Here is a 27,674-nt window from a genome sequence, read left to right as displayed (position 1 = left end):
TTTGTAAGCGTGTGGAAACCTTTCCCTAGCAGACGTGTAATGAAGAAGCTCAGGGAAAACCCAAAAACCTTGAGGGGAAGCCCGGAAGGGAAAACCCAAAGAAGACAGTATCTGAATGAGGCAGATATTGTCCTCTTTGAGTTTCCCTCAATGTTTTTAAAACGGATCTAGTAGGGAGAGGTTTCCACGTCCTTATAAACAGTGTTTCGTTCTCCTCTCCAATGTGGGATATGGGATATCACATTTCTTCGGTGCAAACATGGACTAACCTTCATGACTCTTCCATGCAGGTCGTGGCCACCACCACAAGGCGGCAGTCGACTCGGTCAGGGCGGTGGAAGCAGCGAAAGGGAAGTCGTACTGGCCCGTAACGAAGGCGGTGGCAGCGGCGGTGATGGGGAGAAAAGGCCCGGAGACGGTTGAAGTAGCGGGGTCGAGCTTGCCAGATTGTTCACATGCTTGTGGCTCATGCTCGCCGTGCAGGCTAGTGATGATAAGCTTTGTTTGTGCTACGCTTCATGAGGCGGAGACATGTCCAATGGCTTATAGGTGCATGTGCAATAACAAGTCATATCCTGTTCCTTGATCCAAACCATTTCAAACCCTTTTTTACACTGTAAAAATATATTGACCGTTGCCCATGTCTTGTTTCTGTTAGTTTTTTTTACTGGGAGTTAAGAGTTGTAATCAGAGAGCTTTTCTACCAACTTTTTTGGTAACTTATTCGGTATATGTTTGTGTTTTAGTTTAGGTTTCGATAAACGAGAATGAAATCGAAATTACCATTGTCAACGTTTTAGCTAGGGTTTGACCCGACTAGGGACAACTGTTACGGGTAAAATTATTGATTGAGTCGAAACCTCATCAAGAGTAAAAGCCTAAAGACTGAGGGCCGGTCAAGCTCGAAAGGGCACACCATGAGCGATGACCAAGGATGAGGCCCTCGAGGCCAATTCCATAAGGGTCAGCCACGACCCTTGACGTTGACCTCACAAGGTCAACTATCGATTAAGATGACTAAAGTTTGAGTCTTGACTACTATCATTTAAGACCCACCCATTTGAGAGATAGACGGATCGAGTCATAGTTCAACCTTGTAAACGCTTTTCGTACTAAGCAAGTTATAGAAATCATAGGAAAATTATATCCGTTCGAGAAGGGAATGAAGCATTTATTACAAGGGTGTGAAAACCTCTCCCTAGTAGACGTGGTTTAAAATCGTGAGGCTGGCGGCGATATGTAATGGGCCAAAACGGAGAATATCTGCTAACAGTGGGGTTAGACTGTTACACTAAGCCACGGTATAAATACAAGTCAGAAGATGGAAGGGTACATTCAAAACACTCACATATTGCTCTCTCTACACCAATTATTGACTCAATTCCTGACGTGAACGTCAGAGTCATGGTGGTTTATCATCACATCCTCGTTAACCTCTCTCCGTTTCATAGACGCATCACACGGTTTTGAATCATATAAATTTATTTGATATCAACTTAGCTCGAGTATGTTGTACTCCAATTATTGTGGGCTTGGGCTTCTAATTTGTCTAAGAATTCAAAAAAAAAAAAACCATGACGCAAATTGGCGTCTTCGAAAATTAAGAAAGCAAGAGTATTATACTCATTCATAGTCATCATGTCAACATCATTTAAGAATAATCATTGAGAGATGTCAACTTTTGGTGAACGTTCTAATCGAATTTTCTACTTAAATGGTAGTTTTGAAACTTATTTTTAAGTACGATGTAACACGTGAAACATATGGTTTATGTTCCTGAAACCGTCACTATATATGATTAAAATATTGAATGTATTAACAACTATATCTTAAAAGTATGGTATAAAATTGATGGGATGAAATATTATAATGTTCGGCCTATTTTGATATTGATCATTGATGCCGTTTTTCATGTACGCAAATCATCGTCTTTCCGCAACAATTTTTATTAGTCTCTCTCTTACCCATTCTGTGTGATATATCTCGACCAAAGTTTCTAATTCATTTGGAAGGACCCCACGAACAAAAAAGAAAAAAAAGGGGTTATATTGAGACGAGACAAGACTCGACGGGACGATGATTGATTGATTCATTGATTCATTGTGTGTTAGCCACGACGCATACTTGTAAAGAAGTTGAAGTCGTGGTGTTGAACCTTTAACTGTTTTAGCCACGACTCCGCCACGCTCGACAGTGACACGAGCCTCTCTTGATCCCGACCGTCGTTGCCCGCCATCCATAGGCTCCCTTGCATCTTGTACGTCACCACCCCAAATGGTGCCAACGGTATCCCTTCCCCTGGTTCCCTCTTTCGTTGCCTCGTCATTCTACTGCACTCCTCCTCCATCTTCTTATCTACCAACCACCATTAAAAACAAACCATATTTGGTTAAATAAGTAAAAATATAAAATAATATTCAACATAATTCCAAAAATCACATTAGGTGGGCCGTCTTGTCAAACAAGACAAAGATTTGATAGGACAAGAGACAAAGAATATACTCGTTGTCCTCAACCTCATTTAGCTCACACGGAGAAATCTATTCTCACTCTCTCTTTCATTCTCTGTTCAGCCCGGTGAATCAAGTGAACATCTTTAATTAAAACATGTCTTTTATCTCGAACCTCGATCAATATCTGAAAGAACAAACCGAGCTTACGAAAACATAATACCTTGAAACGAAGACGAGAGAATATGATAAGTGAGGAAACAAGTGTTCAAGTCCTTGATATTTCTTCCCATTGGAATGTGATAAATTGGGTACCTACAAAAATGGTTCCTTTAACACTCCACAAACAGAGCAACAGAAAAACAGAGAAACAGAGTCTCAGAACATTACCAAGAAACAGACATCCAGCTTGCTGGAGAAAGATCCACACTTCTTAGTGTCATCAAACCTGGGAATCTCCGAGCTAATTCATTGATCTAAAAAGGGTCACGAACAAAAACTTCAAAATCAATCTAAAAACAGCAGATTTGATGAACAAGACAAGAACATGAACATGAACAACAAAAACCAGATTGTTCTGTCGAAAGCACCTTATCCAGTAAAGGGAGTCTTACATACGGCGTTGATTTCTCAATGAACTCAAAATAAAGATACCCCAATCGATCCTCATCATCTGAGGAAGTGCTTCCAGCTTCACAGTGACAGTCACTGCAAGAATCCCCTGTTTCTCCATTACCAGACTCTGTTTTTAGCCTGAAAAACAGAGCATTCCATTTCAGAACTCATCAAGAACAAACAATGAATCAAATTCAAAGAAAATACCTAAAAGAAGTGAAGATTTGAATGCCAGAGAGATATGGAACATAATATTGATTCAATGATTCTCCATCGCTTAAAGTGATTGGAACTTTGGCGCCATAAGCACTCCATTCAGCATAGCAGTTCCAGAGGTTACTCAAAGTGAAATACTCAATTTTTTCTCTCTCAAGTGCATGCCAGAAACGATTGAGCTTCTTGATTTCTGGCTGAAAATGGTTAAAAACAGTGAAAAACCCATTGAAATTAATGAAATCAGCTTGAAAATTAGCTTACCTTGAGAAGGAATTGGGATTGAGCTACTGGAGTTGTGTAATGGAGGAAGCTATCCAAACAGGACGCCATTTTTGAAGCTTAATGGAACAGAAGAGAGAGAGAGAGGAAGAAGATGGTTGAAGGATGAGAGAGCGAGGATTCTGTTCTTGGATGTTCTTAAAACAGTAAAATCTGACAGAGTATAAGAACAAAAACAAAACAAGAAAAACCCTTTACCCTGTCGTCTTCTTCCTTAAATCACTCGGATTCTTAGCTGGTAAAGGTGCAGAAACTCATGAGCTCATTCAAACAAGCAATTCGTTTAAGGAATTGGACTTTTGTTTATCCATAAATCAAGCAACCCCAGAATCAAAAACTCGGATCGATGGAAAAAGGGTTCGAGTTAAAAAGATTTTCGGACGTGAGTTTTCGTTAAAATGTTCGTTAGTCTTTTGGAGCGGCTAAAATGGTTGTTATCGTTAAATTGATCATTTTGTTGTCGTTATTTCATTTTTGTAACTACAGTGTACTTCTCGAGAGAATGATGAAAAAGGGTTCGAGTGAAAAGATTTTGTGACGGTTAAAACCGTTACTATCATAAAATTGATTTTTTGTTGTCGTAATTCCATTTTTGTTACCACGTGCTTTTATTGATTTTTCGCTTCATGCTATCGATAACCCGTTTAAAGATTTACCATGAAGAAAGTACACCAACAATCTTCAATCATCCTCCACTGGAACAAAGTACACCATAGACCCTCTCTTGAGGCTTCCTTTTTTGGAGCTCTCCAACCACCTTCCCTCTTAATCGAGACTCAACTTATTCTCTAGAGCCCTCAGACAAAAGTATACCATTTGTTCAACACTTAGTAACATTTGACTACACTATCAAGACTCACAACTTCTCTATTCTATTGTCATGACTAAGTTAAGGACATGGCTCTGATATCATATCGTTGAACACAATCAAACACTGCACTCTTTATTAACACAAATCCCAAGAAATCTGAAGTAATCTCCGGAACAATCTATGAGCAATATTAAAAAAAAATTTAGAACGGATCAATAATATAATTTTATACTTTTTTTACGAGACATAATTATCATCAAAATACCTAATAATGTATTAATCTCGGAGCATTAATCACCGAATTATAGAATTTTCTCCTCTCGTAAATTCATAAATATGCAAATAGAAAATTAGAAAAAGAATAATTAAAATTCCCTCACTTAATTGTTCATCTCCCTCTTGACAGAGCCTTCTCCGCCGTGTCCATCTCTTCCAAGATCCTGGCCTTCCTCTTCGCCGGAATCGGCGCCGTCGGTCCAAAGCTAACGTAATGCCCCGAGACCGCATTCAAAGCCGAATACATATCCCTAAACGAAGCTCGTCCCAACAGAGATTTCTCCTTCCTGTACTTCGCCACCCAAGAATTCGAACTTTCTCGAAGCTCCGCCACGGCTTCCGCCACATTCGGGTCGTTTTTGTCCATTTTGATCGTCGTTCTCACCTTGTTTATCACCTCATTTGTGTCCTTCACGTACTCCTCATCGTTCGAGGCTTGTGCCGGCGCCGGAGGAAGCAGAACCCACGGCGCTGCTAGAACAGAGGCGGTTAGTGACAGTAGCTCGCGGCGGCGCGGGTGGTGGACGGCGGCGGCGGAAATGGTGGATTTGGGCTTGGGAGGGATGATGAGAGGCTGAGATTTGGAGGTACAGGGAGTCAGGAGTGTTCGAGAGGCCATGATTTTGGGGCAATTGGAGAGGAGAAATGCAGCTGAAAAACAGAGATTTTTAGCGAGGAATTTGGGGAATTGGGTGTTCGCCACGTGTACTTATCATCTTATCCTATTTGTCGGATTTATGGATGAGGAATGGACCAATGAGATACGAGGTTTAGATCTTCTGTCTCTTCTTCATTGGGAGAAAATGGGCTCAAGCCCATTAGAAGAAAGTTGGGCCCAAGTACTAAGCCCAATTGTGAAGGAATTTTGATTTATTTTATATTAATAATTTATTATTGAAATAACTTTAAATAGTTTAATACAATAAATTTTGAAAATTCTCTCCTCTAATGCAACGGTGATCGTCCCCCCGTGTACGCCCCGAGGAAAAGAAAAGAATTTGAACCCGAAGCTAAATTTTTTGACTCACAACAGTCGTGTTAGTTCTAACGGTGGGTGCATTTCTCGACTCTAATAGTGGGTTATTTACTATACATTTGTTAACAAAAATTCAGATAAGGACAAGAACGTCGTGGATGGGTGAACACGGGTGCTATGAGAGTTATGGGAGGGTCTATTTTTTTGCATTTGGTTTAGAATCTAAATTCAAAACTTTTCTCGACTACTTTTCAATCATTTTATGTATAAACGCGTTCGACATTCAATGTGGAATTGTTTAAAGCTTTTTGACTAACGAATAGAAAATAATAGTAATAATAATAAAGACAAAAGCACCCATCGTCTTTTCTCCCATCTTTTTTCTAGTGAAAATAACTTTTCACATCGTTTTATCCACATGGGACCAATTCTATCAATTGTCATTCTTTTCAAAGTCGAGATTAAAGGAATAAAGTAAAATGGAAAAGGTTTATATGATTTAAGGCTGGTCGTCTACATTTGTCAAAATAATTTTTTATGTTTATATTTGGATCCCTGATCTTTAAGAAATATCAAGTTTTTGAACGTTTAAATTTGTGCGTAAGAGCTGCTTGAATTCTAAAAACATCGAACAGGAGTGCTCGTGGGTTGGGTTGAGACATTTCTTAGACCCAACCCAATTGTTCGGACTGTAATTTTTTCAACTCAAACAACTCTTATTAAACAGTGAATCAAATCTCATTTTGACCCTCAACAGGGTGGATTGTGAGATCCCACATCAGTTGTAGTGGACAACAAAACATTCCTTATAAGGGTGTGAAAACATCTCCCTAGTAAACACGTTTTAAAACAGTGAAGCTGACAACGATACATAACGGACTAAAGTAGACAATATCTACTCTCAGTGAGCTTGGACTCTTACAATAATTGTGCAACATCTACTCATGCACTCAAGTAAGTCAGCCAACTTAGTTATAATTGTCATTGGCTTGAGCTACGTATGCTCAAGCCTCTAGCCCTGCTCTTGAAAAACAGTTTTAAAAAATGGGTCGAAGAAAGTTCGGAAAGTAATATTATAAGCTAGCACGCAATCACATGTATTAAAGTATGACTATGACATTAGACATGAAACCCCAACAACATGTTTTGGACAAACACGATCATAACACAACAGTGTTTGTTCCCGCCAAGAAAAGAAGCGTAGCGGGAGATGGGTCTCTTGTATTTGCACTTTCCTTCCGAGATCAATGTTGTATTTACGGGCATACCCTATTGTTTGATCGAATATTGACCGGGACGAACCCAACATGCATAGAGACAACAAACAATCTCTTGGACCCAACTTCCAAAATTACACTGTAAAGTAGAAGCAATCCAGAAAAAAAGGAAACCACTTGCCTTGAAGAGAACAAAAATGGCCAAATGGGAAAAACACCAAAGCAAGCACGAGCAGTAGCTGACTCAAATCAAACAGAACAAAATATCTTGAATTCAGAGACCGTTCTTTTCATTTTCAGCCGTTGGATCTATTTGGTGGTGGGGTTTCTTGTTCATTTCACGTTTGTTTTCATTAATTATAACAGATACCTCTGAAAGTTTGTACAGTTTCATTCAATTTATGGCGTTTTCAGCGCCCAAAAGGAGAAACGCTCTTCTGGGATTCTCTTAGCTTATCCAAACAACGCTCTGTTCATCAGCCCTCTCTCTCTCTCTCTGCCTCTTTATTTGACCTAAAATCAAAGCCACAGGCCCAAGTTTGGCTGTTTCTCGTCCTCTTTTTCGTTTCCCTTTGCCATTTGTTCAACATTGCTTAATGGGTGTGTTTTTATTTGCTTGAATTTGGTGTTTTTTGGTTTGGTTTTCCAAGAACCAACACAGTTTCTTTGTTTTCTCTGATTTTGGTTGTGTTTTTGTACAGATTATTAGTCGATTTTGGTGAAGAAAACGGTGGAAGCCATGAAATTTTGAACTTGTAAGTGTTCTTTTCTGGATTTCATGTATGAATGTCGAGCTAAATCACTGTTTCCAGCCATTTTCAAGCTTGAAATCAAGTAAAAATTTGATGTTCTTGCTTGATTCTCTTGTGTTCATAGCTCATTTGAACAAATGGGGTAAAGGGTCTCGAGGGATTTTCTAAAAACCTTGAGATTTCCGAATATTATTATTGTTTAATGATGTTTTTCTGTCTGTCTCTCTGTTGGGTTTTCTGGTTTTTTGGTGTTTCAACGTGTTATTTGAGATCTAATCTAAAAGGGGAATCTTGTTGTTCTTATTTAGATTAGATGATGCTCTTTTGAAGCTAAGAAAATGGGTGGTTGTGTCTCTACGAGTAGCCATAGTACTAGTAGTAGCCAGAGCAATGGGGAATCAGTGTCTTCCTCGTGTTTGGGAATTGAATTTCGAGGTCGAAAACGAACGAAACGAACATTTTCCGACCATGTTTACGCTCTTCAGAAGCTCTCTTCAGCTTCCAATAGGATCTTCATGAACGGGAAGAGTCGTTGTTCGTGCATTTTCACGCAACAAGGTCGAAAGGGCATCAACCAGGATGCCATGGTTGTGTGGGAAGTAAGCTCTGTTTCTGTTCTTTCATACAATGAATTGTTGTCTTTAGAGGTTCATTCTTGCTGTTTTTATAGGATTTCATGTTGGAGGACACGATCTTTTGTGGTGTGTTCGATGGTCACGGACCTTACGGGCATCTCGTTGCTCGAAAAGTTAGGGATACATTGCCTATAAAGTTGCTGTCATTCTTCCAGTCTCCTCAGTTGAAGCAAAAGAACTCTGCTAAAACGTGTTTCCAGAGGAATTTGAAGACGCCTCGAGAATGTGACGATTCTGATAAGGATCGTTTTATCGAGGACTCGCTGAATTCGGTATGGAGAGATGCGTTTTTGAACTCGTATAAAGCTATGGATAAGGAGCTGAGATCACACCCTAATCTGGACTGCTTTTGTAGTGGTAGCACTGCAGTCACCATTGTTAAACAGGTTTGAGAAGAAGGATGTTCTTTTCAATCATTTTTTGTTTCTTTGATTCTTATTCGGTCGTGTTTTAGGGGTCGAATCTGTTCATGGGGTATATCGGAGACTCTCGAGCAATCCTTGCTTCAAAGGACGCCAATGACTCGACTGTGGCGGTTCAATTGACCGTCGATCTTAAGCCAGATTTGCCAAGTACGTCGGTTGCTGTGTTCGGTTTTGGTATTTGATTCATGAGCTAAGTTGTGAGTGACTGATAATCATCATGTTGTAGGAGAAGCTGAAAGAATCAAAAGGTGTAAAGGTAGAGTTTTTGCATTGCAAGATGAGCCTGAAGTGTCAAGGGTATGGTTACCTTTCGACGATGCGCCCGGTTTAGCTATGGCTCGAGCATTTGGCGATTTCTGTTTGAAAGAATACGGAGTTATCTCTATACCTGAATTCTCTCATCGAACGCTCACTGACGCCGATCAGTTCATTGTTCTTGCATCAGATGGGGTAAGTTTTCTGTTCTGCTAAGTCTTGAACATAACAAAATCTGAAAGGAATCAAGATAATGTAGAACTGTTGCAGGTATGGGATGTGTTGAGCAATGAAGAGGTGGTTGAAATAGTGTCCTCGGCCCCGACTCGCTCGTCTGCTGCGAGGTCTGTGGTTGACTCTGCTGCTCGTGAATGGAAGCTCAAATACCCCACCTCGAAAATGGACGACTGTGCTGTCGTCTGCTTGTTTCTCGACGGGAAGATGGACTCTGAATCCGACTGTGAAGAACAAGGCTTCTCATCTGCAACATTGCGGAGTAATCATTCGGGTACTGCTGTCGAATCCGATGATGGCCAGAGGTCCGAGCCATGCTTGCAAAGGAACAACACTGTCAGATCATCAGAAGATGGCAGTAGTTTTGGAGGATTACCAGTCGACGACGGGGAGACCGGTGATGCTACACCTGCAGACGATCAAAACTGGTCGGGTTTAGAAGGAGTCACTCGAGTAAACTCGCTTGTTCAACTTCCTAGATTCTCTGATGAAAGGCCAGTGTCATAGGTTACAGGTTTGTGCAGCTACATTTTTGCCTCCAAGGCGATTCAAAACATGTCGAGTATCAGTTTCTACGCACAGAACGAAAATGAAATAACTCGACTAAACTCATCTCGAACTGACGAAGATGAAGAACTCGATAGTTCGGCTGTTCCGTCTATTAGAACAATCATTCAGAGAAAACTTGTCTGGGAACAAAAGTTCATTTAAAATGATGATAGCTTGCACATTGTTTCAGATAACAATCTGTTTCAGGAATAAAACAATAACTACTCTAATCTATCATTTCGAAGATTTGAATCCGTTTTCTTCTGTCGACCATGTCTAGTCCTGAAAGAACAATCAAGAAGTCGAATCATATCTCGTGTTCGAGTAAACCACTCGAAAGAAACAGTTTCAATGTAATAACGACTTGCCTTGTCTGGTCGACTGCTCGATGAAGCTTCGTTTTCTCCCGTCGATGACTCCGATATTCGTCCTTCGGATTTCTCATTCGAATAACTACAACGACAACAAACACGTTCAGTTTTGATCCTCGAGAATGTTAGATCAAACGAGATGTCCTTGAATGAAATTTTTGATACTCACGTTGAAAGGATGGTGACCCAGATGAGCTCCACACAGTCCACCCAAAGAAGCCTTTGCTCAACAGGAATAACACCATACGTTATGAGATGAGCAAATGGCCAAAGTTTCCAACCTGCCTGTCATGTAAATGGTCATAGAACACGAACAAACTCGAACATTATGTTAGATAAAGATCAGAGACGTATCGTACTGTGAGCATTGGCCAAAACGTTGACTTGAGTTCACTATAAACATCGGCCATAGATTCGGCACGAAGAATTCCCAGAACCACATAGTATATACTATTCCATAAAGCCGACCAGACGGTTTGATCGAACGCAACTTTTACTGGAACGACCCACCAATCTTTGAAGGGGAAGAGAACCTGTTAGCCATTAAACAATCTCATATATGCATACCATGAAGAACTAGACTAAGCAATACAATTGAACCATGGTTAGCACCTCACAGAATTGGTAGTAGTAATGAGAAAGAGATCCATGGAGAGTGAACCCAACAAGACCTGATCTGATCATGCGTGCCCTGTCGAACTCGAACAAAGGCCTCCCTTCATAGCACTGTAGGTTCATAATGTTATTGCTAAGATAGCATTGCTAGACGATAACGACAACGACAACGATCTGCAGGCGCTTACCTGAGCGATCCAATCTCCGAGAAAATAGACAATTCCGCTTATCATCATTTTGGCTAAAACTGGGTTCGTTTTGAGAGCTTCTTCATAAGCAATCCAATTGTGTTCAGGAGCATATCTTAGCACCTCATACAAGGTCCATCCCTGAGAACACATGACATAGAAATGCGATAAAAGGTGTTCCACTCTCTTAACAATTGTGAGATCCCACATCGGTTGGGGAGGAAAACGAAACATTTTTTATAAGGACGTAGAAAACTCTTCCTAGCAAACGCGTTTTAGAAACCTTGAGGGAAAACCCGAGAAAGAAAATGTCTACTAGTGGTGGGCTTGGGTTGTCACAACAACAACGAAGCATTTATCTTCTCCTGATTTACCCCTAGGAAAAATAGATTTTGTCTTAAGTAAATCGGATTTAGTTCCCATATTACACGACATAATCTGTAACGGACCAAGTCCACCACTAGCAGATATTGTCCTCTTTGGGCTTTCCCTTTCGGGTCTTCCCCTCAAGGTTTCCACACCCTTATAAAGGGTGGTGGGATCACACAATCTACTCCCATCCAGGGCCCAGCGTCCTTGCTTGCACTCGTTCCTTTCTCCAATCGATGTGGGACCCCACCAAATCCACCCCCTTCGGGGCTCAGCATTCTTGCTTGCACATCGCCTCATATCTACTCTCTTCGGAGCTCAGCCTCCTTGCTGGCACATTGCCTGGTGTTTGGCTCTGATACTATTTGTAACAGCCCAAGCCCACTCCTAGAAGATATTGTCCTCTTTGGGTTTTCCCTTTCGGGCTTCCCCTCAAAGTTTTTAAAATGTGTCTGCTAGGGAGAGGTTTCCACACCCTTATCAAGGATGTTTCGTTCTCCTTCCCAACCGATGTGGAATCTCACAATCCACCCCTTTCGGGGTCTAGCATCTTCGCCAGTACTCCACCTCATGTCCACCGCCTACGGGGCTCAACCTCTTCGCTGACACATCCCGGTATCTAGCTCTGATACCATTTATAACATCTCAAGCCCACCACTAACAAATATTGTCCTCTTTGGGTTTTCCCTTTCAGTCATCCCTCAAGGTTTTTAAAACACGTCTGCTAGGGTGAGGTTTCCACGCCCTTCTAAAGGGTATTTCGTTCTCCTCCCCCAACCGACGTAGGATCTCAGATACTCAAAGCAAAAAAAGAACTACTTCTACTAATTTAGTAGTAAACAGAAAGCAAAATCATTGGCAAAGTCATGGATGAATGAAACTAAATGACTGAAACGAAGAGTAAACATAGTTCCAATATGCAAGAAAACTCACATGCCATAGCTCATGATCGATAGTAAGCAATCTAGTAACCAGCAAGGTTCCAACCCCCAAAACAATGGTAGCATTAACAGCTCTGCCACTGAAACCCTTCAAAACTTCCACGGCGCCCTTCTCCTCATTCAAAGAAGAAGAAGATGCCTCAATTTTCTCAGACCCATCAAGGGATAACCTCTGTTCTCCATCCTTCAAACGATTCTCCTCCAAACGAACCAATTCTTGGTCGTCAATGGCCGACCTAACACCCCATTTTCTTCTCCTAACAATCGATCGGACCAAATTTTTTGTGGGTCTTGTTTTCTGATGCTCTTTGCGGAATGAAGAACTCGAATCGATTAGGGTTATGGGCGATTTTTTGAATTGAGGGATCCTTTGCGAGACGAAGCTGTTGATTGCCGCCATGGAAGACCAATAATCAGAGATTACCGATGAAGACTTTCAAAACGCATAACAAATTTAAGGATTGTGAAACGCAATATATTGAAAGGGATCAAATAATGTGATCCTAAAAGTTTCGTAACCTGAACGATTTCCACGAGCCATGATGTGACGGCCAAATCAATGATCTCCATTAGCCACTAAGAACAAAGGGTTAGCTCGTTCAACAGGCTTCTCGAATCGTTCTTCTAATGGACGGTAGAGCATTTAGCCGACCAATAAAGGGTAGCAATCTTCGTGGAGATGGATACTCTTCTGCCGCCATTTTTCTTGACGAAAGAAAAGGTAAAAATAAAAAATTATTTTTCTATGCTAATTTTTTTTTTTTTTAATTACTTTGAGGGGAAAGTAGAAATTATAATGTGACAAATAGTTAAAAATAAAAAATTATTTACTCGAACACTTACCGTTGACAATAGTGATTGGCGACTACCTTTGACGATGATTAACGACCCAGACAATCATTTCTAACAATGAAAACTAAAGACATGTGAGAATTAGGGTTTTTGAATCCAATGCGGACAGCCGTTTGCTTTGCTGTTAGAGGAGGAGGGGTGTATTCTAGTGTTTTACTTTCGTTTCGTATGGTTGAATTGAATAGATTTTGTCCCCTATTGAGAATACTTTCTTACTAGTACGAGTTGAGCCCGATGCAAATAGACTGGGGTAAAGATGCAGTAGGGTATCGACGATAAACTCAAGTGCCCTACAAACTATGCAAAATCACCATTTTAGGAATTCCATGCTTATGTTTTACTCTTCTATCAGCTCGATTGCCCATCTCCCGTCGTTGTTATTACAAGAAAGGGTCGTTGGTTGTTGAATGATTTGTTATTGTAGCAAAAGTAAAAAAGTCACGTAAGATCGAGGGACCAAAAAGGTAATTTTGTGAATTTTGAACCCGAGAAAAAAGAGAAAGAAAATGATTTAAAAAAAGAGGTCCTATTGAGATTTGAACTCGAGTTATTAGACTCCTAACCACTAGACCATAAGACCATTTGTTAACATAGGAAAAGTTAAGAAGTTACGTGAGATCAAGGGACCAAAAAGGTAATTTTGTGAATTTTGAACCGGAGAAAAAAAAAGAGAGAAAATGAGTAAAATATAAGATCCTACCGAGATTTGAACTCGGGTTACTGGATTCAGAGTCCAATGTCCTAACCACTAGACCATAGGACCATTTGTTTTATGGAAAGTAGGGACCATAAAGATCATTTTTTGAGCTTTGAACTCGAGTAAAAATAGAGAGAAAAGGAGGAAAAAGAGGTCCTACCGAGATTTGAACTCGGGTTACTGGATTCAAAGTCCAATGTCCTGACCACTAGACCATAGGACCATTTGTTGATAAACTTGTTCAATAAGATTATCTCATCAGGACTTTGATTTTAACTCCCTTCACCACTTTTAGCGCGCAAAAACCCCATGAGAAGAACCCTGTGGAAGGCGGCTCCATTCCTTTGCTCTTCATCTCGACGCCTTCATTCACTTGATCGCAAATCATATTCTCTGAATCGAAATGGGAAACTTTCTTCGAAGAACTCAGATTGCAATGCCGCTTGCGGTTTCTTTCCAGTGGCTCCTTCTTTGCCGCCATCTGAGAGTAAGCAAGCGACCTTGTTTGCGTTCGTCAAAGGTACCTTCCGCCCCCTTCCTCTTTGCTGCAATTGATGTGAATATCTGTTTCTTCAAATTCTATTTAGTTTTGTTAATCCTGATTCATTGAATTTCTTTTTACTCTTCAAAATCCATCTATGGATTCCTGAAGCTGAAGTTGATTACCACAAATTCACTTTGATTCGATTTCCTACCCGCTCCCACCTCCCGAATGGATAGAACCTTTTCTCGATGTTTCTGATGTAGTTTCGAGCTATCAAGTTTTGAATCTACTTGATCGGTTTTCGAACATGGAAGCCGATTTAGATTCTTTTTGTCGCAAGTTTTTCATCAAGTTAATGCCAAATTTGTCTTACAGTATGTTCAGCTTCGTGATTGGAGGATGCAACGGAATATTTTGAACTTCGTAGAAATAAATTAGTGGGAATCAATGCCATGTTCTATGCGAGTTTAGTTGATGGCCTTGGTAAGGCTGTGAGAGAATTTGAAGATGCAGACAATCTATTTGAAGAAATGTTCAAGTGCTCGAGATTCATATTGTTGTGAGGCCATTATGGATTCTCTAGCCAAGCATGGGAAGATCGATCAAACAGTTTGTTCATACACAATTCTTATTGATGGGCTGTTCAAGGAAGCATATAACTGAAGAGGCGACCACCCCCACTGTAGCCTCTTTCCGAGCTCTTGCCATGGGGTATGTCTTTGCCACAAAGGTGCGTTAGAAACTATCAACTCTATGGCTTTGCTTTTAGTTTCTCTTAAATGTTTCATACCATTGGAAATGTATTCCTTACTTGTAAATCCATCATCATTTCCTTAATTAGCTAACGTGGGACTTCCCTCGAACAAAATACACCATAGAGCCTCTCATGCGGCTTATAGAACTCTCGAACAGCCTCCCTTTAATCGAGACCGACTCATTCTCTAGAGCCCTCAAACAAAGTACACCCTTTATTCAACCCTTGAGTCATTTTTTTACTACAATTTTGAGGCTTGCAACTTTTTTATTCAATACTTAAGGATTCTATGGGCATTACTCAAGATATCTAGAGCTTGCAAAATCTTGGATGATCTATCTCCAATGTGTCTGGGACAGCATTTGAGGACATGATCCACACATTGTGCAAAGCCCGATGCATCAAGGAAGCTTGTAAATTGGCAGATGGACTCGTGGATGGGGGCAAAGAAATACCGGGAAGAATTTTGTCCTTTTTGGGGCCAGCGTCCTTACTGACACACCGTCTCATGTCTACCCCTCCAGGGAACAGCAAAAAGGTTGACACATTGTCTAGTGTCTGGCTCTGATACCATTTGTAACGCTCCAGATCCACCGCTAGCAAATATTGTCCTCTTTGGGTTTTCTCGTTTGGACTTCCCTTCAAGGCTTTAAAACACGTCTGATAGGGGAAGGTTTCGACACCCTTATAAATGGTGGTTTGTTCTCCTTCCCAACCAATGTGGGACATCACATCTTATCCTTGAGGAAGGGAGGTAATTCTGGGATAGCCATGCTTAGTAAGGTATGATGACGCTTAGTAAGGTTGGTATAGGATATGATAGGATGGATTGTTCTGACTCATTTTTATTTGTTGTTTTCATGCCTTAGCGTCTATACGTAACATAGCAAAGCGGATAATGTCTATTAGCGGTAGACTTAGACGGTTACAAATGGTATGACACCGAGCGGTGTGCCAGCAAGAACGTTGGGCCGGTGGATTATGAGATCCCACATCAAAACATTTCTTGAGGAGGAGTCTGAAAGGAAAAGCCAAGATATGGGACGAACAAGAAAATTTCTTAGTTTTTATCAGCAGTTGAATGAATCCACTGTTTTGAACCACCTCTCTCTTTTCACCCGATTCCCTTAACTTCGATGCAAACAAGTTACAGACCTTGGAAGTTTCTGACTGTTTCGTATATTTATTCTCCATTGATCTTCATTGTTCAATTCCCCTGCCTTCACTTCAAACTCCTTCCCTTTTATCCATATGGGGTCTCTTTCAATTGCCTCCACCTCGCCATCTTGGCCGCCGGCCGGAAACCCACCGGCCATTTTCAAGATCTGTGTATCTTATTGCGGCAAAGATGCTTCACAGGGCACCAACATCTCAAACTGGATCGATTGTTACGACCCACAAGAAAATTCATGGAACAGAGTTACTACAATCCCTGGACTTTTGAAAAACTATGCTCTTAAAGGCTTTTCAATGGTTTCGATCGGAGATTGCATATACGTCATCGGCGGTCGCCTCTGCGAGAAAATGACATCGGCTGTCAACCGGAGAACCAGAAGCGAGCTGGAAGTCCGGCGACAGGTTTTGCGGTACAACGTGAGTGAAGATATGTGGTACGATTGCGCGCCGCTCATCATCCCTCGATTCGATTTTGCCTGCGCCGTCATTGGCGACAAGATTTACGTCGCCGGCGGGAAATGTCAGCTCGACAGCGCTACCGGAATGTCGTCTGCAGAAGTTTATGACCCGACGGTGGACGAATGGCAATCGTTGCCGGAGATGAGTGCTTGCCGCCACAAATGTGTCGGAGTTTCGTGGCAGGGGAAATTCCATGTCATTGGTGGATTTGCCGGTAACAGTGATTACATCGGCAATATGGAGAGGAGTTCTGTTGAGGTGTACAATGGTGATGGTTCCCGGTGGGATCTGATCATCGGAATGTGGCAATTGGACGTTCCGCCGTATCAGATCATCGCCGTCGACGAGAAGTTGTTCAGCTCCGGCGACTGTCTCAATACATGGAAGGGACAGATCGAAGAGTATGATTGGAATTTGAATATTTGGAGTGAGGTCGATGGATCTCGATGTGAGGCTCTGTCGGCGACCAATTTTGTCACGATGGCGGCAGTCGGTGCTTACCTGTACTTTATTGCTGGGCGAAGGATGCCAAATCAGCCTTCTAAGATGACTTCGGTTGTCCACGTGTTTGACACATCAGCGAATGGTGACGCGTGGACAAGAATGGAGCCCGTGGAAGAGGAGGGAGTAAAGGAGCTTTGTAGCCATTGCTGCGTGGTAATTTTAAGAGAATAATTAGGAGAAAAAAAATTATATTATAAATATTTTCAAAATTTTAAGATTAATATTATAAATTAGACTAAATTAATAAAAATACTCGTAAATTTTGAAATTTGTCTAAAAAAACACTCTTTCAAATGTTTCAATAATATCATTAAACTTTTGAAAAATTTAAGGTATTTTTGAAACACTTCTAACCGTTAAAGGGCATTTTTAAAACTATTGTGAGAGTTTGAGGGTATTTTTGAAACAAAATATTTACTGCCTCCCTCTAAAATAAATAACAACGAAAGGATTGGTATCCCTCCCCTTTTGTTCGACGACTAGATTTGTTTGCTGCTTGCCACTCCCCGAGACCAGGGATGGGGTTGAACCATCATTCCAGAATTTGTTGGGACGAAACCAGAGTGGATGGCAAAACGGCGCCTTTGGGGTATGGCAGCTTGTGTTGTGCGTCATTCACTGGGTTCTGTTTTTTTAACAAACAGTTGGTACTCCCTAGCGAATGGGGACCGAGTTCTGTTTCCCTTCTAGTAAACGGAAAAGCTTATTCTTCACTTGCATTCTCCTATATTAGCGGGCCTATTCCATTTTAGGGTTCGTTCGTCCAACGTCTATACAAAGGATTACGTATGAGAAATATTGAAACCCGTCCTTTCAAATAGTATTGCTGTTGTTTTTTTTTTGTAGCCTTGAACTCAAAAGATTAAACCCGAACGCTACCGAGGACTGGACGATTCCACACGCTTCAATCGATTAGGCGAATGTTAGCTTATTTTTATTAATTTAGAAGTTATGTTATTTAAGAAAATGGGCCAAAAGATGAGGCAAATGTGGGCCCAATTATGAAGTAACATGAAGCCCAAGCCCAACATGTAAAACAAGCGTGAGAGAGAGAGAGAGAGAGAGAGAGAGAAAAGCAGGTGCACAGAAACTTGGTACATTCACGTGAGTACAAACTTTCGGACCCGGGCCCACATATCCACATGATCCACTTTTCAGACCCACACCTGCTCCATTTCCCTCCCATCCTCGACCCGAATACAATCATTCCCGTAACCAAACAGTCAACTCCTTTAACCCTCCCTCTGATCTAGACTGCCAAATTATATATATATATTTTAAAAATCTATCGGGATCTCACGTGCCGAGTCAGACACGTAAACCAATGAGTGAGCGAAACGTGGCGAAAGATGCTGGGCTGGAGACTGGTGCGTGTCCATGTTGGCAATGTGGTCCCGTCAATGGCAGGTTGGATTATTAGGGTACGGTTCTTTTTCGACATGTCGTACGTGGGCGGCACGTGAAAGACTGAGAGGCTACTGAAATTGAACGACGAATATCTGCCGTCACACGTGTTTGGTAGCACGTGCCGTTCACCATATCAGATCTCTATCTGTCATATATTTTCCAGACCATATTGTGACCATATTGTGAGATCTCAGATTGGTGGGAGAGGGAAACGAAAACATTTAGAACAAGGGTGAAGATGGGTTTGTAACAGGTCAAAGCAGACAATATTGACTAGTAATAGGACCAGTGGGCTTTTAGTAACGACTAGCGATAAGGGATCATAATGAACATGTTCGAGATGCAATCAATTCCCATATCTTATCTAAACATTCTCTTCATTCCATGAACATAAACCATGTTAACTTTGAAAATAAGTATAGTTTTTAAAAGAATCTCTTATTTCAATGTTTACTAAACAAATCATCACTCGCCCCAACAAAAAGTCCCTTTTTCTTTCTGAAAGCAACGTTAAAAGAGGCGCGCAATTGACTCATTCACACACTCCCATTATGTAAATAAACCCTCCAAACCATCTTAACCATCTTCTGGTCTTTCCTGTGATCATATTAGCCCTCACCCTTTGTTTCTCTTCGAACCCATTTCCCATTTCTCTCTAAGACCCCCATTCTTCTTCTGGGGTTTGGTTTTAATGGGCGGCGAGCAAGAATGGGGCGACATAGCGCCGCCACTGCCGGCGGTGTTGCCGTTAAACCCAGAAAGAGAGGAGTATTGGAGTCGATTTGATGATTCTGTTAATGCGGTTTCGTTTGGGTTTGTAGCGACTGCCATTCTAATCTCTATGTTCCTTGTTATGGCTATTTTTGAGAGGTTTCTTAGACCCAGGACGGCGGCGGACATCGGCCGGCCGCCTTCTGATCTTGAAGCACAGATGGTGTTCGATGAAAAGCTTCGTTACCCATCTCCCAAGGTTCTTGTCTTCTCTTCTCTGCTACTGCATTTTGATGTTGGCTTCGTTTTCTAAATTCAAATAGTTTCTTTATCTCTTTCTGAGAAGAACACAATAAATTCTTTTGGTGTCAATTAATGATGTCTTGACTATTTTTGAACAGTTTTCTTCTGAAAATTTCTGTATTATCTCTGTTTGCTTACATTAATATGATAGTTTTTCTTCATTCTAGATGTTAATGATAATGGGCCCACACCATGTAGGTAGCATGTGTTTTTGTCTCAATTGTGATAGCAATCCAACCAGGAACAAGATTTGATAGGCAAAACAAGTTCATAAGGCATTAAACTGTGTCAAGCTGCTCATGGTTTCTTAAGCATTAGTAGCTAGTGAACTGTGGGATCCCCATTGGAGAGGGGAATAAAGTATTCTTTACAAGGGTGTGGAAACCTCTTCTTAAGAGACGTGTTTTAAAATCTTGAGTGAAAGTCAGAAGGGAAAACCCATAGAAGATAATATCTGCTAGTGGTGGGTTTGGGCTGTTACAAATGGTATTAGAGCCAGACACCGAGCGTTGTGCTGACGAGGACGCTAGGCCCCCAAGAAGAGTGGTGGGTGTGGAAACCTCTTAAGGGTGGAGGGTGTGAAAACCTCTTAAGAGTGGAGGGTGTGAAAACCTCACCCTAACAGACAGAGGCCCTAATAGACGATGGAGGGTGTGAAAACCTCTCCCTAACCGACGAGGGTCTTAATAGACGATGGAGGGTGTGGAAACCTCTCCCTAATATACAAGGGCCCTAATAGACGAGGGGAACAAAGTATTCCTTATAAGATTATGGAAACCTCTCTCTAACATACGCGTTTTAAAACATTGAGGAGAAACCCAAAAGGAAAAGCCCAAAGAGGACAATATTTGCTAACGGTATGGCATTTTGAATGAGCAGATTATTCAATGTCGTATCGATTTAACAAGTTTCGTTAACAATTCAATCCTTTACCATTAAATGCATTGTTCATACAAACATAATCACATGCTATGTCTCCCTTTGTGATTACAATATAGAAATATGCACATATTTTGAAGTATTTATAGCTTTAATAAAGTGTGTCAAAGTCTCAGCTGTCACCATTTTCAATATCCTTTCCCTACATTCTATAAGGTATAGTTGTACCATATTAGCATGTACAGCTGAGTTTCAATTCTTTATGTTGGAAAGTATACTAACAGAATAGAAGGAGAGGTCATGGATGATTTCGAATCGGCTTCCACTAGTTTGTGTCCTAATCTTGCACCTCAAGTATCATAAAGTTGTTCTCCTTTTTGCTCGTAGGCCAGCTATTTTCGACTCAATTTCTAAATGGGTGATCATTATTAATGAGTTTTCTTTGTTGTTTGAGGACATTTGCTTTTAATCACCATCATGTTTGATCATGTGCCTTTTTGTGCCTTTTTCGTTCTCTTCGTAACGGGAAAAAGGCGAAAGAAAAAGGGGAGTGAGGTTGTGAGATCTCACGTCGATTGGAGATGGGAACGAAACATTTTTTACAAGGATGTAGAAGTCTCTCCCTAGCAGAGGCGTTTTAAAATCTTGGAGGGAAAACCCAAAAGGGAAAGCCCAAAGAGGACAATATCCGCTAGCAGTGGGCTTGGACTGTTGCAAACGGTATTAGAGTCAGACACCGGGCGGTGTGCTAGTGAGGACGCTGAGCCCCCAAAGGGGGGTAGACACCAGGTGGGTGCTAGTGAGGACACTAAGCCACGAAGAGGGGTGAACACCAAGTGGTGTGCCAGCGAGGACGTTGAGCCACGAAGAGGGGTGAACACCGAGTGGTGTGCCAGCGAGGACGCTGAGCCACGAAGAGGGGTGAACACCGAGTGGTGTGCCAGCGAGGACGCTAAGCCACGAAGAGGAGTGAACACCGAGTGGTGTGCCAGCGAGGACGCTAAGCCACGAAGAGGAGTGAACACCGAGTGGTGTGTCAGCGAGTACGTTGGGCCTTGGAGGAGGGTGGACTGTGAGATTCCACATCGATTGGAGAGGGGAGAGTGCCAACAAGGACGCTGGGCCCTGAAGAGAGGTTGATTGTGAGATTCCACATCGGTTGGAGATGGGAACGAAGCATTCTTTACGAGGGTGTGGAAACTTCGAGTTTTAAAAACTTTGAGTAGAAACTTGGAATTAAAAGCCCAAAAAAGGTAATATATGTTAGGGACGGTTTTGAAGTGATTAAACTCTCTCTCATGAACAATATGCTAAAGAATTTTCATGCATGAATTTCTACGAACAATCATTATTTTGTGGACCATGGACCCATTTTCGCACCGTTTCTGCTAAATTGTTGCAGCAATCTCAGAATCATGATAGTAGCAGCTATAATATAGTTCTTATGGTAATTAGATGAGTAATAGAGAAGCAACCTACTTTCAACTGATACACTTTGACTTGATTTATGTAGATGACTGTATACGGTCGAGGAGTATCGGTATTGATGCCCGGCGAAGCGATTCCAACCTACATTGCCCACCCTGTTCCTGCACCGTGCCCTCCCGAGCCCATTTTGAAGCCTCTGCATCCACATAACTTGAGCATCTGTCCGCCCTCAAGCTTAACATCAAGCTCCAACATCAGTTGACTAAAGAAACGTCATTACAGAACAAGGGTCAGGTCATGTAACAGCTCAAACCCACCGCTAGCAAATATGGTCCTTTTTTAGCTTTCCACTTAAGGTTTCCATAACAGGTGCGTTTTAAAAACTTCAAGGGGAAGCTCAGAAGGAAGAATCGAAAGAAGACAATATTTGCAAGCGGTAGGCTTGGGTCATTACAGGTCACCCCACACTCCATTTTGACTTGCAACTGACATGGTAAAGTTGAAAACATGGTGAAAGTCACATCAACTTCAGCCAGTGTGTAACTTGGATATGTAGGAAGGTGTATAGGTTATATTTGATGCTGCCCCCACCATAGTTAAAAGAGAGGGTGAAAATGAATGATTGTTGCTAAGGCTGGGTCAGCTGCTCCTGTAATCCATGATTAGTGCCCTGATTGTTATGTTCATAATCAGTTTCACTGACATCAAAGTTACAACCCAAGGTAATTATTCACTTAATTCTCTGCTGCTAACTCGGAAAAGAAGAACAGAAGATGATCATCATTTTAGCATCTTCTAGCAGATGCGTTTTAAAATCATGAGACTGACAGCGATACGTAACGGACTAAAGTGGACAATGTTTGTTAGTAGTGAGTTTGTGATTGTGATATTTTGATATTAGAGACAAACATTAGGTGGTGTGCCAGCGAGGATGTTAGGCCTTCAAAGGGGTAGATTGTGAGATCTCACATCGGTTGGGGAACGAAGCATTTCTTATATAGGTGTGAGAACCTCTTCCTAGCATACACATTTTAAAACTATGAGGTTGAATAGTGATACGTAACTGGTAACGGGGAGAAATGTTGGAGAAATGTTGGAGAGTGAGGTGCTTTTGTTGACCCAGTTGTGTGGAGTGCGGAGGACAGCACAGTCCACAAGGCAGCAGAAAGAGAAAAGGAAAAAGAGAAACGTTTTGAGTGTTAGAGGGCCACCAGAGAAGACATCTCCTGTGCTCCATGCATGTTCTCATTACAAACAGAGGAAAGAGAGAAAGAGAAGTTGAAGGACCATTTGAATTGAATTGCAGATCCCCATGGGGCACCTTCTAATCTCAATACCAACCCATCTTTTAATAACCCTCAACTACTACGGATTTTTAATCTACTTTCTTTTAACCAGAAAATGAGAGAATTCTCACAACTGCTGGCAAGCCAGTTGGGGCGTGAGCGCGGTGAGAACAGGCTTGATTCCTGGTCCTCGCTCAGCTTCTTCCTGGTCCTCGCTTCTCTTGATTCTGCCCTTCCCTGTGTGCTCCTGCAACTAACACGACACCTCTGTTCTCTTCTACATGATGGGTCGCCGGAATATGGACGCTTTCTGCGAATCTTTGGTGTTGTATTCCGACCAATTTCTCTGCTCTGTTTACTTGAGGCTTCGTCGCCTTCTCTTTGCTCTGAAATGGTGGTCGCCATTGACAAGCTTTCGCTCATATTGCTGCACCATTCCGTAACCTGAGATATCTCTGAAACTGAAGGGACACCCCCTTCCTCCACCTCAGGAGACTTGTCTTCTTCAAACTTTGGGACTGGTTTTTGCAGGTCACATGGCTTGGAAATGGGAGTATCTAAGAGGACTTCTTTGACGGTTTCGTCTTCCAGGGTTCCATTGCCGGGGATGTTTTCGACACGGGTGTCGATGGACCCCGGTAACGGACTTCTCATGGGACAAAGAGGCTGACCTCTGTCTATTGTTCTGCTAAAGCAACAACCCATGAGAGTGGTGAATGTGGGGAATGGAGATGGAAGCTGAATAGATTAGGATGTTAGAATTTGAAATTTTGAATTTAACGGTTGAGGGTAGTGAATTTGGGTGGGAAAGGAGAAAGCCATCAGGGCGAGAGAGTGGAGCTATGGCAAAGCTTGGGAGTGAAATGGCTCAACGCCCAGTAAATGGAGAAGATACTAACTGTCAATGGAGTGTTTTTAACCAACTGCTGTCAAATTGTTCTTAACACTCATATAAAGGCACTTTACATCTAAAGGCACTATATATCGTCTGTCAAATTGTCAAATTGTTTTTACCGCTCATATAAAGGTACTATAAGTCTCTTCCAAACCTTATCTGTCAAAATGTTTTTACTACTCATATAAAGGCACTATACATCTCTTCCTAACCTTATCTGTCAAAATGTTTTTACCGCTAGTATAAAGGCACTAACATCTCTTCCTAACCTTATCTATCAAAATGTTTTTACCACTCATATATAGGCACTATACATCTCTTCCTAACCTAAAGGCATTATACATCTCTTCCTAACCTTATCTATCAAAATGTTTTTACCACTCATGCAAAGAGGCACTATACATCTCTTCCTAATCTTATCTATCAAAATGTTTTTACCACTCATACAAAGGCACTATACATCCCTTCCTAATCTTATCTGTCAAAATGTTTTTACCGCTCGTATAAAGACACTATACGTCTCTTCCTAACCTTATCTGTCAAAATATTCTTACCACTCATATAAAGGCACTATACATCTCTTCCTAACCTTATCCTTGCTCGAAGATGATGACTAGGGAAGAAAATTACCAGAGCCCTTTATGTCGACTCGATCACTATCCAACCTGCTTCTGCATTGGAATCCAAAGACTGAGGCTTTATTTATGAACAAGCAAGATGGTAAAGTCTACAAAAAACAACCAAATAGAAATTCAATTTCAACATTGCAAGAATAAGACAATACCTCCCATGCTGAACAGCAATAACAGGAGGAAAGGGAAACGTTACTAACTTATTTGATAAAGCGAAGCAAAATAATGTACATCTACAGCAGATCAAGAGCATTGGAATTTGACAAATGAGTGGCCAAACCAATCAAATCACAAGTTCATTTTGCCAATATGTTTAAGCTTAAATGCAACGTGGTTGCTTATGTAGGGATTGTCGGAGACAGATGACTAAATCAAGCTTGTGTAGGATGTGAATTAGAAGCTGCCCGATCTGATTCAATCATTGACTTGATATAGAATTCTCCTGCCTTGTATGAGGACCTAACCATTGGGCCAGATGCCACGTACCGAAAACCCTGTCACAACCAAACAGAAAATGGATTTTCAAATCATTGTTGTATCCTCAAGGCATGGCAAGTAACTCCATACATTAAAAACTATTGATCATGTGATACTTGATGGTGGAGATGAGGATTATGCATCACAACATGAACTAATATACCTAAAAGTAAAGCATCGACTCCCTCGAACGATTTGAATATAATACACATAAAACTACAATGGTTGAAATGGAAGATGGGATGGTGTAGGAAATGCAAATCAAGATTATTCGCGAGCTATAAGAATAGCAAAGATGGGAATATGATACCATACTAGAAATGAAAAAAAAAAAAGTAGTCTTTAACCTTTAAAGACTTGATTGAACAATCCTTTGCAGAACGAAGAAGACAATTGTAACGACCCAGATCCACCTCTAGCAGATATTGTCCTCTTTAGGCTTTCCCTTTCAGGCTTCCCCTCAAGGCTTTAAAACGCGTCTACTAGGGGAAGGTTTCCACACCCTTATAAAGGGTGATTTGTTCTCCTCACCAACCAATGTGGGACATCACAATCCACCCCCCTTCGTGGCCGAGCGTCCTCGCTGGCACTCGTTCCTTTATCCAATCGATGTGGGACCGCCCCCAAATCCACCCCCTTTGGGGCCCAGCGTCCTTACTGGCACACCGTCTCGTGTCTATCCTCCTTCGGGGAACAGCGAGAAGGCCGGCACATCGTCCGGTGACTGGCTCTGATACCATTTGTAACGACTCAGATCCACCACTAGCAGATATTATCCTCTTTGGGCTTTCCCTTTCAGGCTTCTCCTCAAGGCTTTAAAACGCGTCTGCTAGGGGAAGGTTTCCACACCCTTATAAAGGGTGATTTGTTCTCCTCACCAACCAATGTGGGACATCACAACAATAAACGCAAACAAAATGTTCAAATAAAAAGAGAGAGTACCATTTTCATGCCAAGATTGTGATACTTCTCGAAAGCCTCAGGTGTAATGTATTCTGATACAGGCATATGGCGCTTTGAAGGTCTCATGTACTGACCAAATGTCATCACATCAACTCCAGCAGCTCTCACCTTCTCCATTGTTTGCACGACTTGATCTGGTGTTTCCCCACAGCCTAACATAATGGAAGTCTTCGTAAGTGTTCCAGAAGGAGCAAACTCTTTTGCCATAACTAAAACATCTAATGATTGCTTAAAATTAGCACGATGGTCCCGAACTGCTCCCTGAAGCTCTTCAACTGTCTCTATATTATGAGCAAAGACGTCAAGGCCCGACTTCGCAACTTTCTCTACACTGCCAGGGTCTCCTCGAAAATCAGGGACTGCAAAATCAATTAGTTCAAGGAACATCAAAGAACAGATTAAATCATACTGGACAAAAGTAATCAGAATCAAACGAGCCTATGATGCTGATTTTTGTGACTGCACTTACACACGGGTAAGTATGTAGCTTTCACTAAATTTCTAAGCTGGATTGGATGAAAACAAGATAGAATAAGTGTCACACAAGAATCCTTAAATGTAACAAGGAACGTGACACTGTAAGGAAACTGCTAGGGAATTCATACCCAATGCTTCGATCAACATATTTGGCTTCAACACCTTGAGTTTCTGCACGGTCTCTGCAAAATGACCACTCCCCTGATCAGGTAAATCGTCGCGATCCACACTAGTGATAACCACATAATCCAACCCCCATGATGCGATTGCCTCAGCAACATTTTGCGGCTCATTGGGGTCTGGTGGAGGTGGAGTTCGTGATGTCTTCACGTTACAGAACCTGGAGTGCAAATAATCCCAAAATAGCAAGGAATGAATAGAATTCTAAGTGATAAGATGATATCATAGTAATCGACAAGATCAATTCTATGACAAAAACAATTAGAGATTCACATTCCTCAGTAAATTATATACACTAGGCACAGCACACACGAGAAGATATCATTCTTCAATCACCAAAAACACTGGAAATTAAGTAAACACAACGAAATGAATGAGTAAATTGAATTATGACTAGCCTGCAGCCCCGGGTACAAGTGTCTCCAAGAATCATAATCGTAGCAGTGGCCGTGCCGGTTTCTCCACCAGACCAGCATTCCCCCAAATTAGGGCATTTAGCCTCCTCGCATACCGTATGAAGCTTCAATTCGCGGAGTTTCTTCTTGATTTGAACATACTTCTCGCCACCGGGCACCGATTCCTTCATCCATTTAGGTTTAGGAAGAGGCTTCTTCTTCGTACCAACCTCCACGGAATACGAATCAGAAGATTTCAGGCCAACGAAGTCAGAAAGCGTAGGGGATTCGGCAGCAAGTCGTTCCCGGAGTCCGGCCAAAGTCCGAGGGATTTGGGAGGAGGTAGCAGAGGCGGAGGTCGAGGAAGATGAATAAGATAAGGATCTGCCAACGGATTCGAAGATTCGAGCAAGGCTATGGCGACGGGTGTTCATCGTTGAGCGTGAAGAAAGCCTCGCCGGAATTTGGATGGCTTCGAATTTATTTGGACAGTTGAAGGACGGTCGTTCGTAAGGCGTTTTCAGCCAAGCCCCAAGAGTCG

The 27,674-nt window shown here is 41.6% G+C and overlaps 9 protein-coding genes and 2 non-coding genes across 13 annotated transcripts in view; 4 read left to right on the top strand and 7 right to left on the bottom strand.

Annotated features, from left to right (window-relative positions):
* The window catches only part of LOC111793854, a 985-nt gene extending 193 nt beyond the window's left edge, over window positions 1-792 (top strand). Inside the window, exon 2 of the mRNA XM_023675916.1 lies at window positions 291-792. Within this exon, the coding sequence (XP_023531684.1) occupies window positions 291-586 (296 nt within the window). The 3' untranslated portion in view covers window positions 587-792. The remainder of the gene's footprint in view (window positions 1-290) is intronic.
* Window positions 793-1,863: 1,071 nt separating this feature from the next.
* LOC111792114 lies at window positions 1,864-4,380 on the bottom strand. The gene is made up of 6 exons (XM_023673449.1): window positions 3,543-4,380; window positions 3,273-3,475; window positions 3,041-3,203; window positions 2,841-2,926; window positions 2,674-2,765; window positions 1,864-2,355 (listed from the first exon to the last, which is right to left on the bottom strand). The coding sequence occupies exons 1-6, from the start codon at window positions 3,609-3,611 to the stop codon at window positions 2,108-2,110; spliced, it is 861 nt and encodes a 286-aa protein (XP_023529217.1). The 5' UTR covers window positions 3,612-4,380; the 3' UTR covers window positions 1,864-2,107.
* Window positions 4,381-4,621: 241 nt separating this feature from the next.
* Window positions 4,622-5,319, bottom strand: LOC111792116 (photosystem II repair protein PSB27-H1, chloroplastic-like). The gene has a single exon (XM_023673450.1). The coding sequence runs from the start codon at window positions 5,264-5,266 to the stop codon at window positions 4,760-4,762; it is 507 nt and encodes a 168-aa protein (XP_023529218.1). The 5' UTR covers window positions 5,267-5,319; the 3' UTR covers window positions 4,622-4,759.
* Window positions 5,320-7,038: 1,719 nt separating this feature from the next.
* LOC111793385 (probable protein phosphatase 2C 52) lies at window positions 7,039-9,916 on the top strand. 2 transcript variants are annotated; one of them, XM_023675231.1, is made up of 8 exons: window positions 7,039-7,159; window positions 7,255-7,440; window positions 7,542-7,595; window positions 7,901-8,191; window positions 8,263-8,613; window positions 8,682-8,799; window positions 8,879-9,102; window positions 9,178-9,916. In XM_023675231.1, exons 4-8 carry the CDS (start codon window positions 7,931-7,933, stop codon window positions 9,646-9,648), a joined length of 1,425 nt encoding a protein of 474 aa, XP_023530999.1. In that variant the 5' UTR covers window positions 7,039-7,159; window positions 7,255-7,440; window positions 7,542-7,595; window positions 7,901-7,930; the 3' UTR covers window positions 9,649-9,916. The 2 variants fall into 2 exon arrangements, with proteins under 2 accessions (XP_023530999.1, XP_023530998.1); XM_023675230.1 differs by lacking the exon at window positions 7,039-7,159 and having other exon boundaries at window positions 7,208-7,440.
* Window positions 9,830-12,679, bottom strand: LOC111793386 (mpv17-like protein 2). 2 transcript variants are annotated; one of them, XM_023675232.1, is made up of 7 exons: window positions 12,167-12,677; window positions 10,865-11,005; window positions 10,674-10,787; window positions 10,421-10,594; window positions 10,231-10,346; window positions 10,059-10,143; window positions 9,830-9,972 (listed from the first exon to the last, which is right to left on the bottom strand). In XM_023675232.1, exons 1-7 carry the CDS (start codon window positions 12,572-12,574, stop codon window positions 9,967-9,969), a joined length of 1,044 nt encoding a protein of 347 aa, XP_023531000.1. In that variant the 5' UTR covers window positions 12,575-12,677; the 3' UTR covers window positions 9,830-9,966. The 2 variants fall into 2 exon arrangements, 1 of the variants encoding a protein (XP_023531000.1); XR_002814929.1 differs by lacking the exon at window positions 9,830-9,972 and having other exon boundaries at window positions 10,121-10,143; window positions 10,231-10,342; window positions 12,167-12,679.
* A 1,038-nt stretch (window positions 12,680-13,717) lies between these two features.
* On the bottom strand, window positions 13,718-13,789 carry TRNAQ-CUG. Its single transcript has one exon. It is a non-coding gene; the product is annotated as a tRNA-Gln (tRNA).
* An 85-nt stretch (window positions 13,790-13,874) lies between these two features.
* TRNAQ-UUG lies at window positions 13,875-13,946 on the bottom strand. Its single transcript has one exon. It is a non-coding gene; the product is annotated as a tRNA-Gln (tRNA).
* Window positions 13,947-15,621: 1,675 nt separating this feature from the next.
* On the top strand, window positions 15,622-17,341 carry LOC111793700 (F-box/kelch-repeat protein At1g16250-like). The gene is made up of 2 exons (XM_023675706.1): window positions 15,622-15,744; window positions 15,831-17,341. The coding sequence occupies exon 2, from the start codon at window positions 16,213-16,215 to the stop codon at window positions 17,269-17,271; it is 1,059 nt and encodes a 352-aa protein (XP_023531474.1). The 5' UTR covers window positions 15,622-15,744; window positions 15,831-16,212; the 3' UTR covers window positions 17,272-17,341.
* Window positions 17,342-18,985: 1,644 nt separating this feature from the next.
* On the top strand, window positions 18,986-22,530 carry LOC111793399. Its single transcript, XM_023675249.1, has 2 exons — window positions 18,986-19,477; window positions 21,914-22,530. Exons 1-2 carry the CDS (start codon window positions 19,199-19,201, stop codon window positions 22,088-22,090), a joined length of 456 nt encoding a protein of 151 aa, XP_023531017.1. The 5' UTR covers window positions 18,986-19,198; the 3' UTR covers window positions 22,091-22,530.
* A 562-nt stretch (window positions 22,531-23,092) lies between these two features.
* LOC111793398 lies at window positions 23,093-24,720 on the bottom strand. The gene is made up of 2 exons (XM_023675248.1): window positions 24,640-24,720; window positions 23,093-23,799 (listed from the first exon to the last, which is right to left on the bottom strand). Exon 2 carries the CDS (start codon window positions 23,766-23,768, stop codon window positions 23,187-23,189), a length of 582 nt encoding a protein of 193 aa, XP_023531016.1. The 5' UTR covers window positions 23,769-23,799; window positions 24,640-24,720; the 3' UTR covers window positions 23,093-23,186.
* A 97-nt stretch (window positions 24,721-24,817) lies between these two features.
* Window positions 24,818-27,674, bottom strand: LOC111793397 (lipoyl synthase 2, mitochondrial). Its single transcript, XM_023675247.1, has 4 exons — window positions 27,137-27,674; window positions 26,687-26,898; window positions 26,061-26,440; window positions 24,818-25,135 (listed from the first exon to the last, which is right to left on the bottom strand). The coding sequence occupies exons 1-4, from the start codon at window positions 27,565-27,567 to the stop codon at window positions 25,013-25,015; spliced, it is 1,146 nt and encodes a 381-aa protein (XP_023531015.1). The 5' UTR covers window positions 27,568-27,674; the 3' UTR covers window positions 24,818-25,012.

This window comes from Cucurbita pepo, chromosome LG04 (assembly GCF_002806865.2).
Source record: "Cucurbita pepo subsp. pepo cultivar mu-cu-16 chromosome LG04, ASM280686v2, whole genome shotgun sequence".
Taxonomy (NCBI): domain Eukaryota; kingdom Viridiplantae; phylum Streptophyta; class Magnoliopsida; order Cucurbitales; family Cucurbitaceae; genus Cucurbita; species Cucurbita pepo.
Note: the sequence above shows the minus strand (reverse complement) of the source record. Positions and strands in the feature narration are given on the sequence as shown.

Coding starts and splice junctions, on each gene's coding strand:
- LOC111793386 (XM_023675232.1), bottom strand. CDS start 12,574: ATGGCGGCAATCAACAGCTTCGTCTCGCAAAGGATCCCTCAATTCAAA. Junction 10,347..10,420: donor CGTTTTGGCCAATGCTCACA/GTACGATACGTC, acceptor TTTACATGACAG/GCAGGTTGGAAACTTTGGCC. Junction 10,144..10,230: donor TGGGTCACCATCCTTTCAAC/GTGAGTATCAAA, acceptor TTGTCGTTGTAG/TTATTCGAATGAGAAATCCG.
- LOC111793385 (XM_023675231.1), top strand. CDS start 7,931: ATGGGTGGTTGTGTCTCTACGAGTAGCCATAGTACTAGTAGTAGCCAG. Junction 8,192..8,262: donor ATGCCATGGTTGTGTGGGAA/GTAAGCTCTGTT, acceptor CTGTTTTTATAG/GATTTCATGTTGGAGGACAC. Junction 8,614..8,681: donor CAGTCACCATTGTTAAACAG/GTTTGAGAAGAA, acceptor GTCGTGTTTTAG/GGGTCGAATCTGTTCATGGG.
- LOC111793398 (XM_023675248.1), bottom strand. CDS start 23,768: ATGAGAAGTCCGTTACCGGGGTCCATCGACACCCGTGTCGAAAACATC.
- LOC111792114 (XM_023673449.1), bottom strand. CDS start 3,611: ATGGCGTCCTGTTTGGATAGCTTCCTCCATTACACAACTCCAGTAGCT. Junction 2,927..3,040: donor GACTCCCTTTACTGGATAAG/GTGCTTTCGACA, acceptor GACCCTTTTTAG/ATCAATGAATTAGCTCGGAG. Junction 2,766..2,840: donor AGCTGGATGTCTGTTTCTTG/GTAATGTTCTGA, acceptor CCATTTTTGTAG/GTACCCAATTTATCACATTC.
- LOC111793399 (XM_023675249.1), top strand. CDS start 19,199: ATGGGCGGCGAGCAAGAATGGGGCGACATAGCGCCGCCACTGCCGGCG. Junction 19,478..21,913: donor TTCGTTACCCATCTCCCAAG/GTTCTTGTCTTC, acceptor TGATTTATGTAG/ATGACTGTATACGGTCGAGG.
- LOC111793397 (XM_023675247.1), bottom strand. CDS start 27,567: ATGAACACCCGTCGCCATAGCCTTGCTCGAATCTTCGAATCCGTTGGC. Junction 26,441..26,686: donor TATGTTGATCGAAGCATTGG/GTATGAATTCCC, acceptor TTGATTTTGCAG/TCCCTGATTTTCGAGGAGAC. Junction 25,136..26,060: donor ACAATCTTGGCATGAAAATG/GTACTCTCTCTT, acceptor TGGTTGTGACAG/GGTTTTCGGTACGTGGCATC.
- LOC111793700 (XM_023675706.1), top strand. CDS start 16,213: ATGGGGTCTCTTTCAATTGCCTCCACCTCGCCATCTTGGCCGCCGGCC.
- LOC111792116 (XM_023673450.1), bottom strand. CDS start 5,266: ATGGCCTCTCGAACACTCCTGACTCCCTGTACCTCCAAATCTCAGCCT.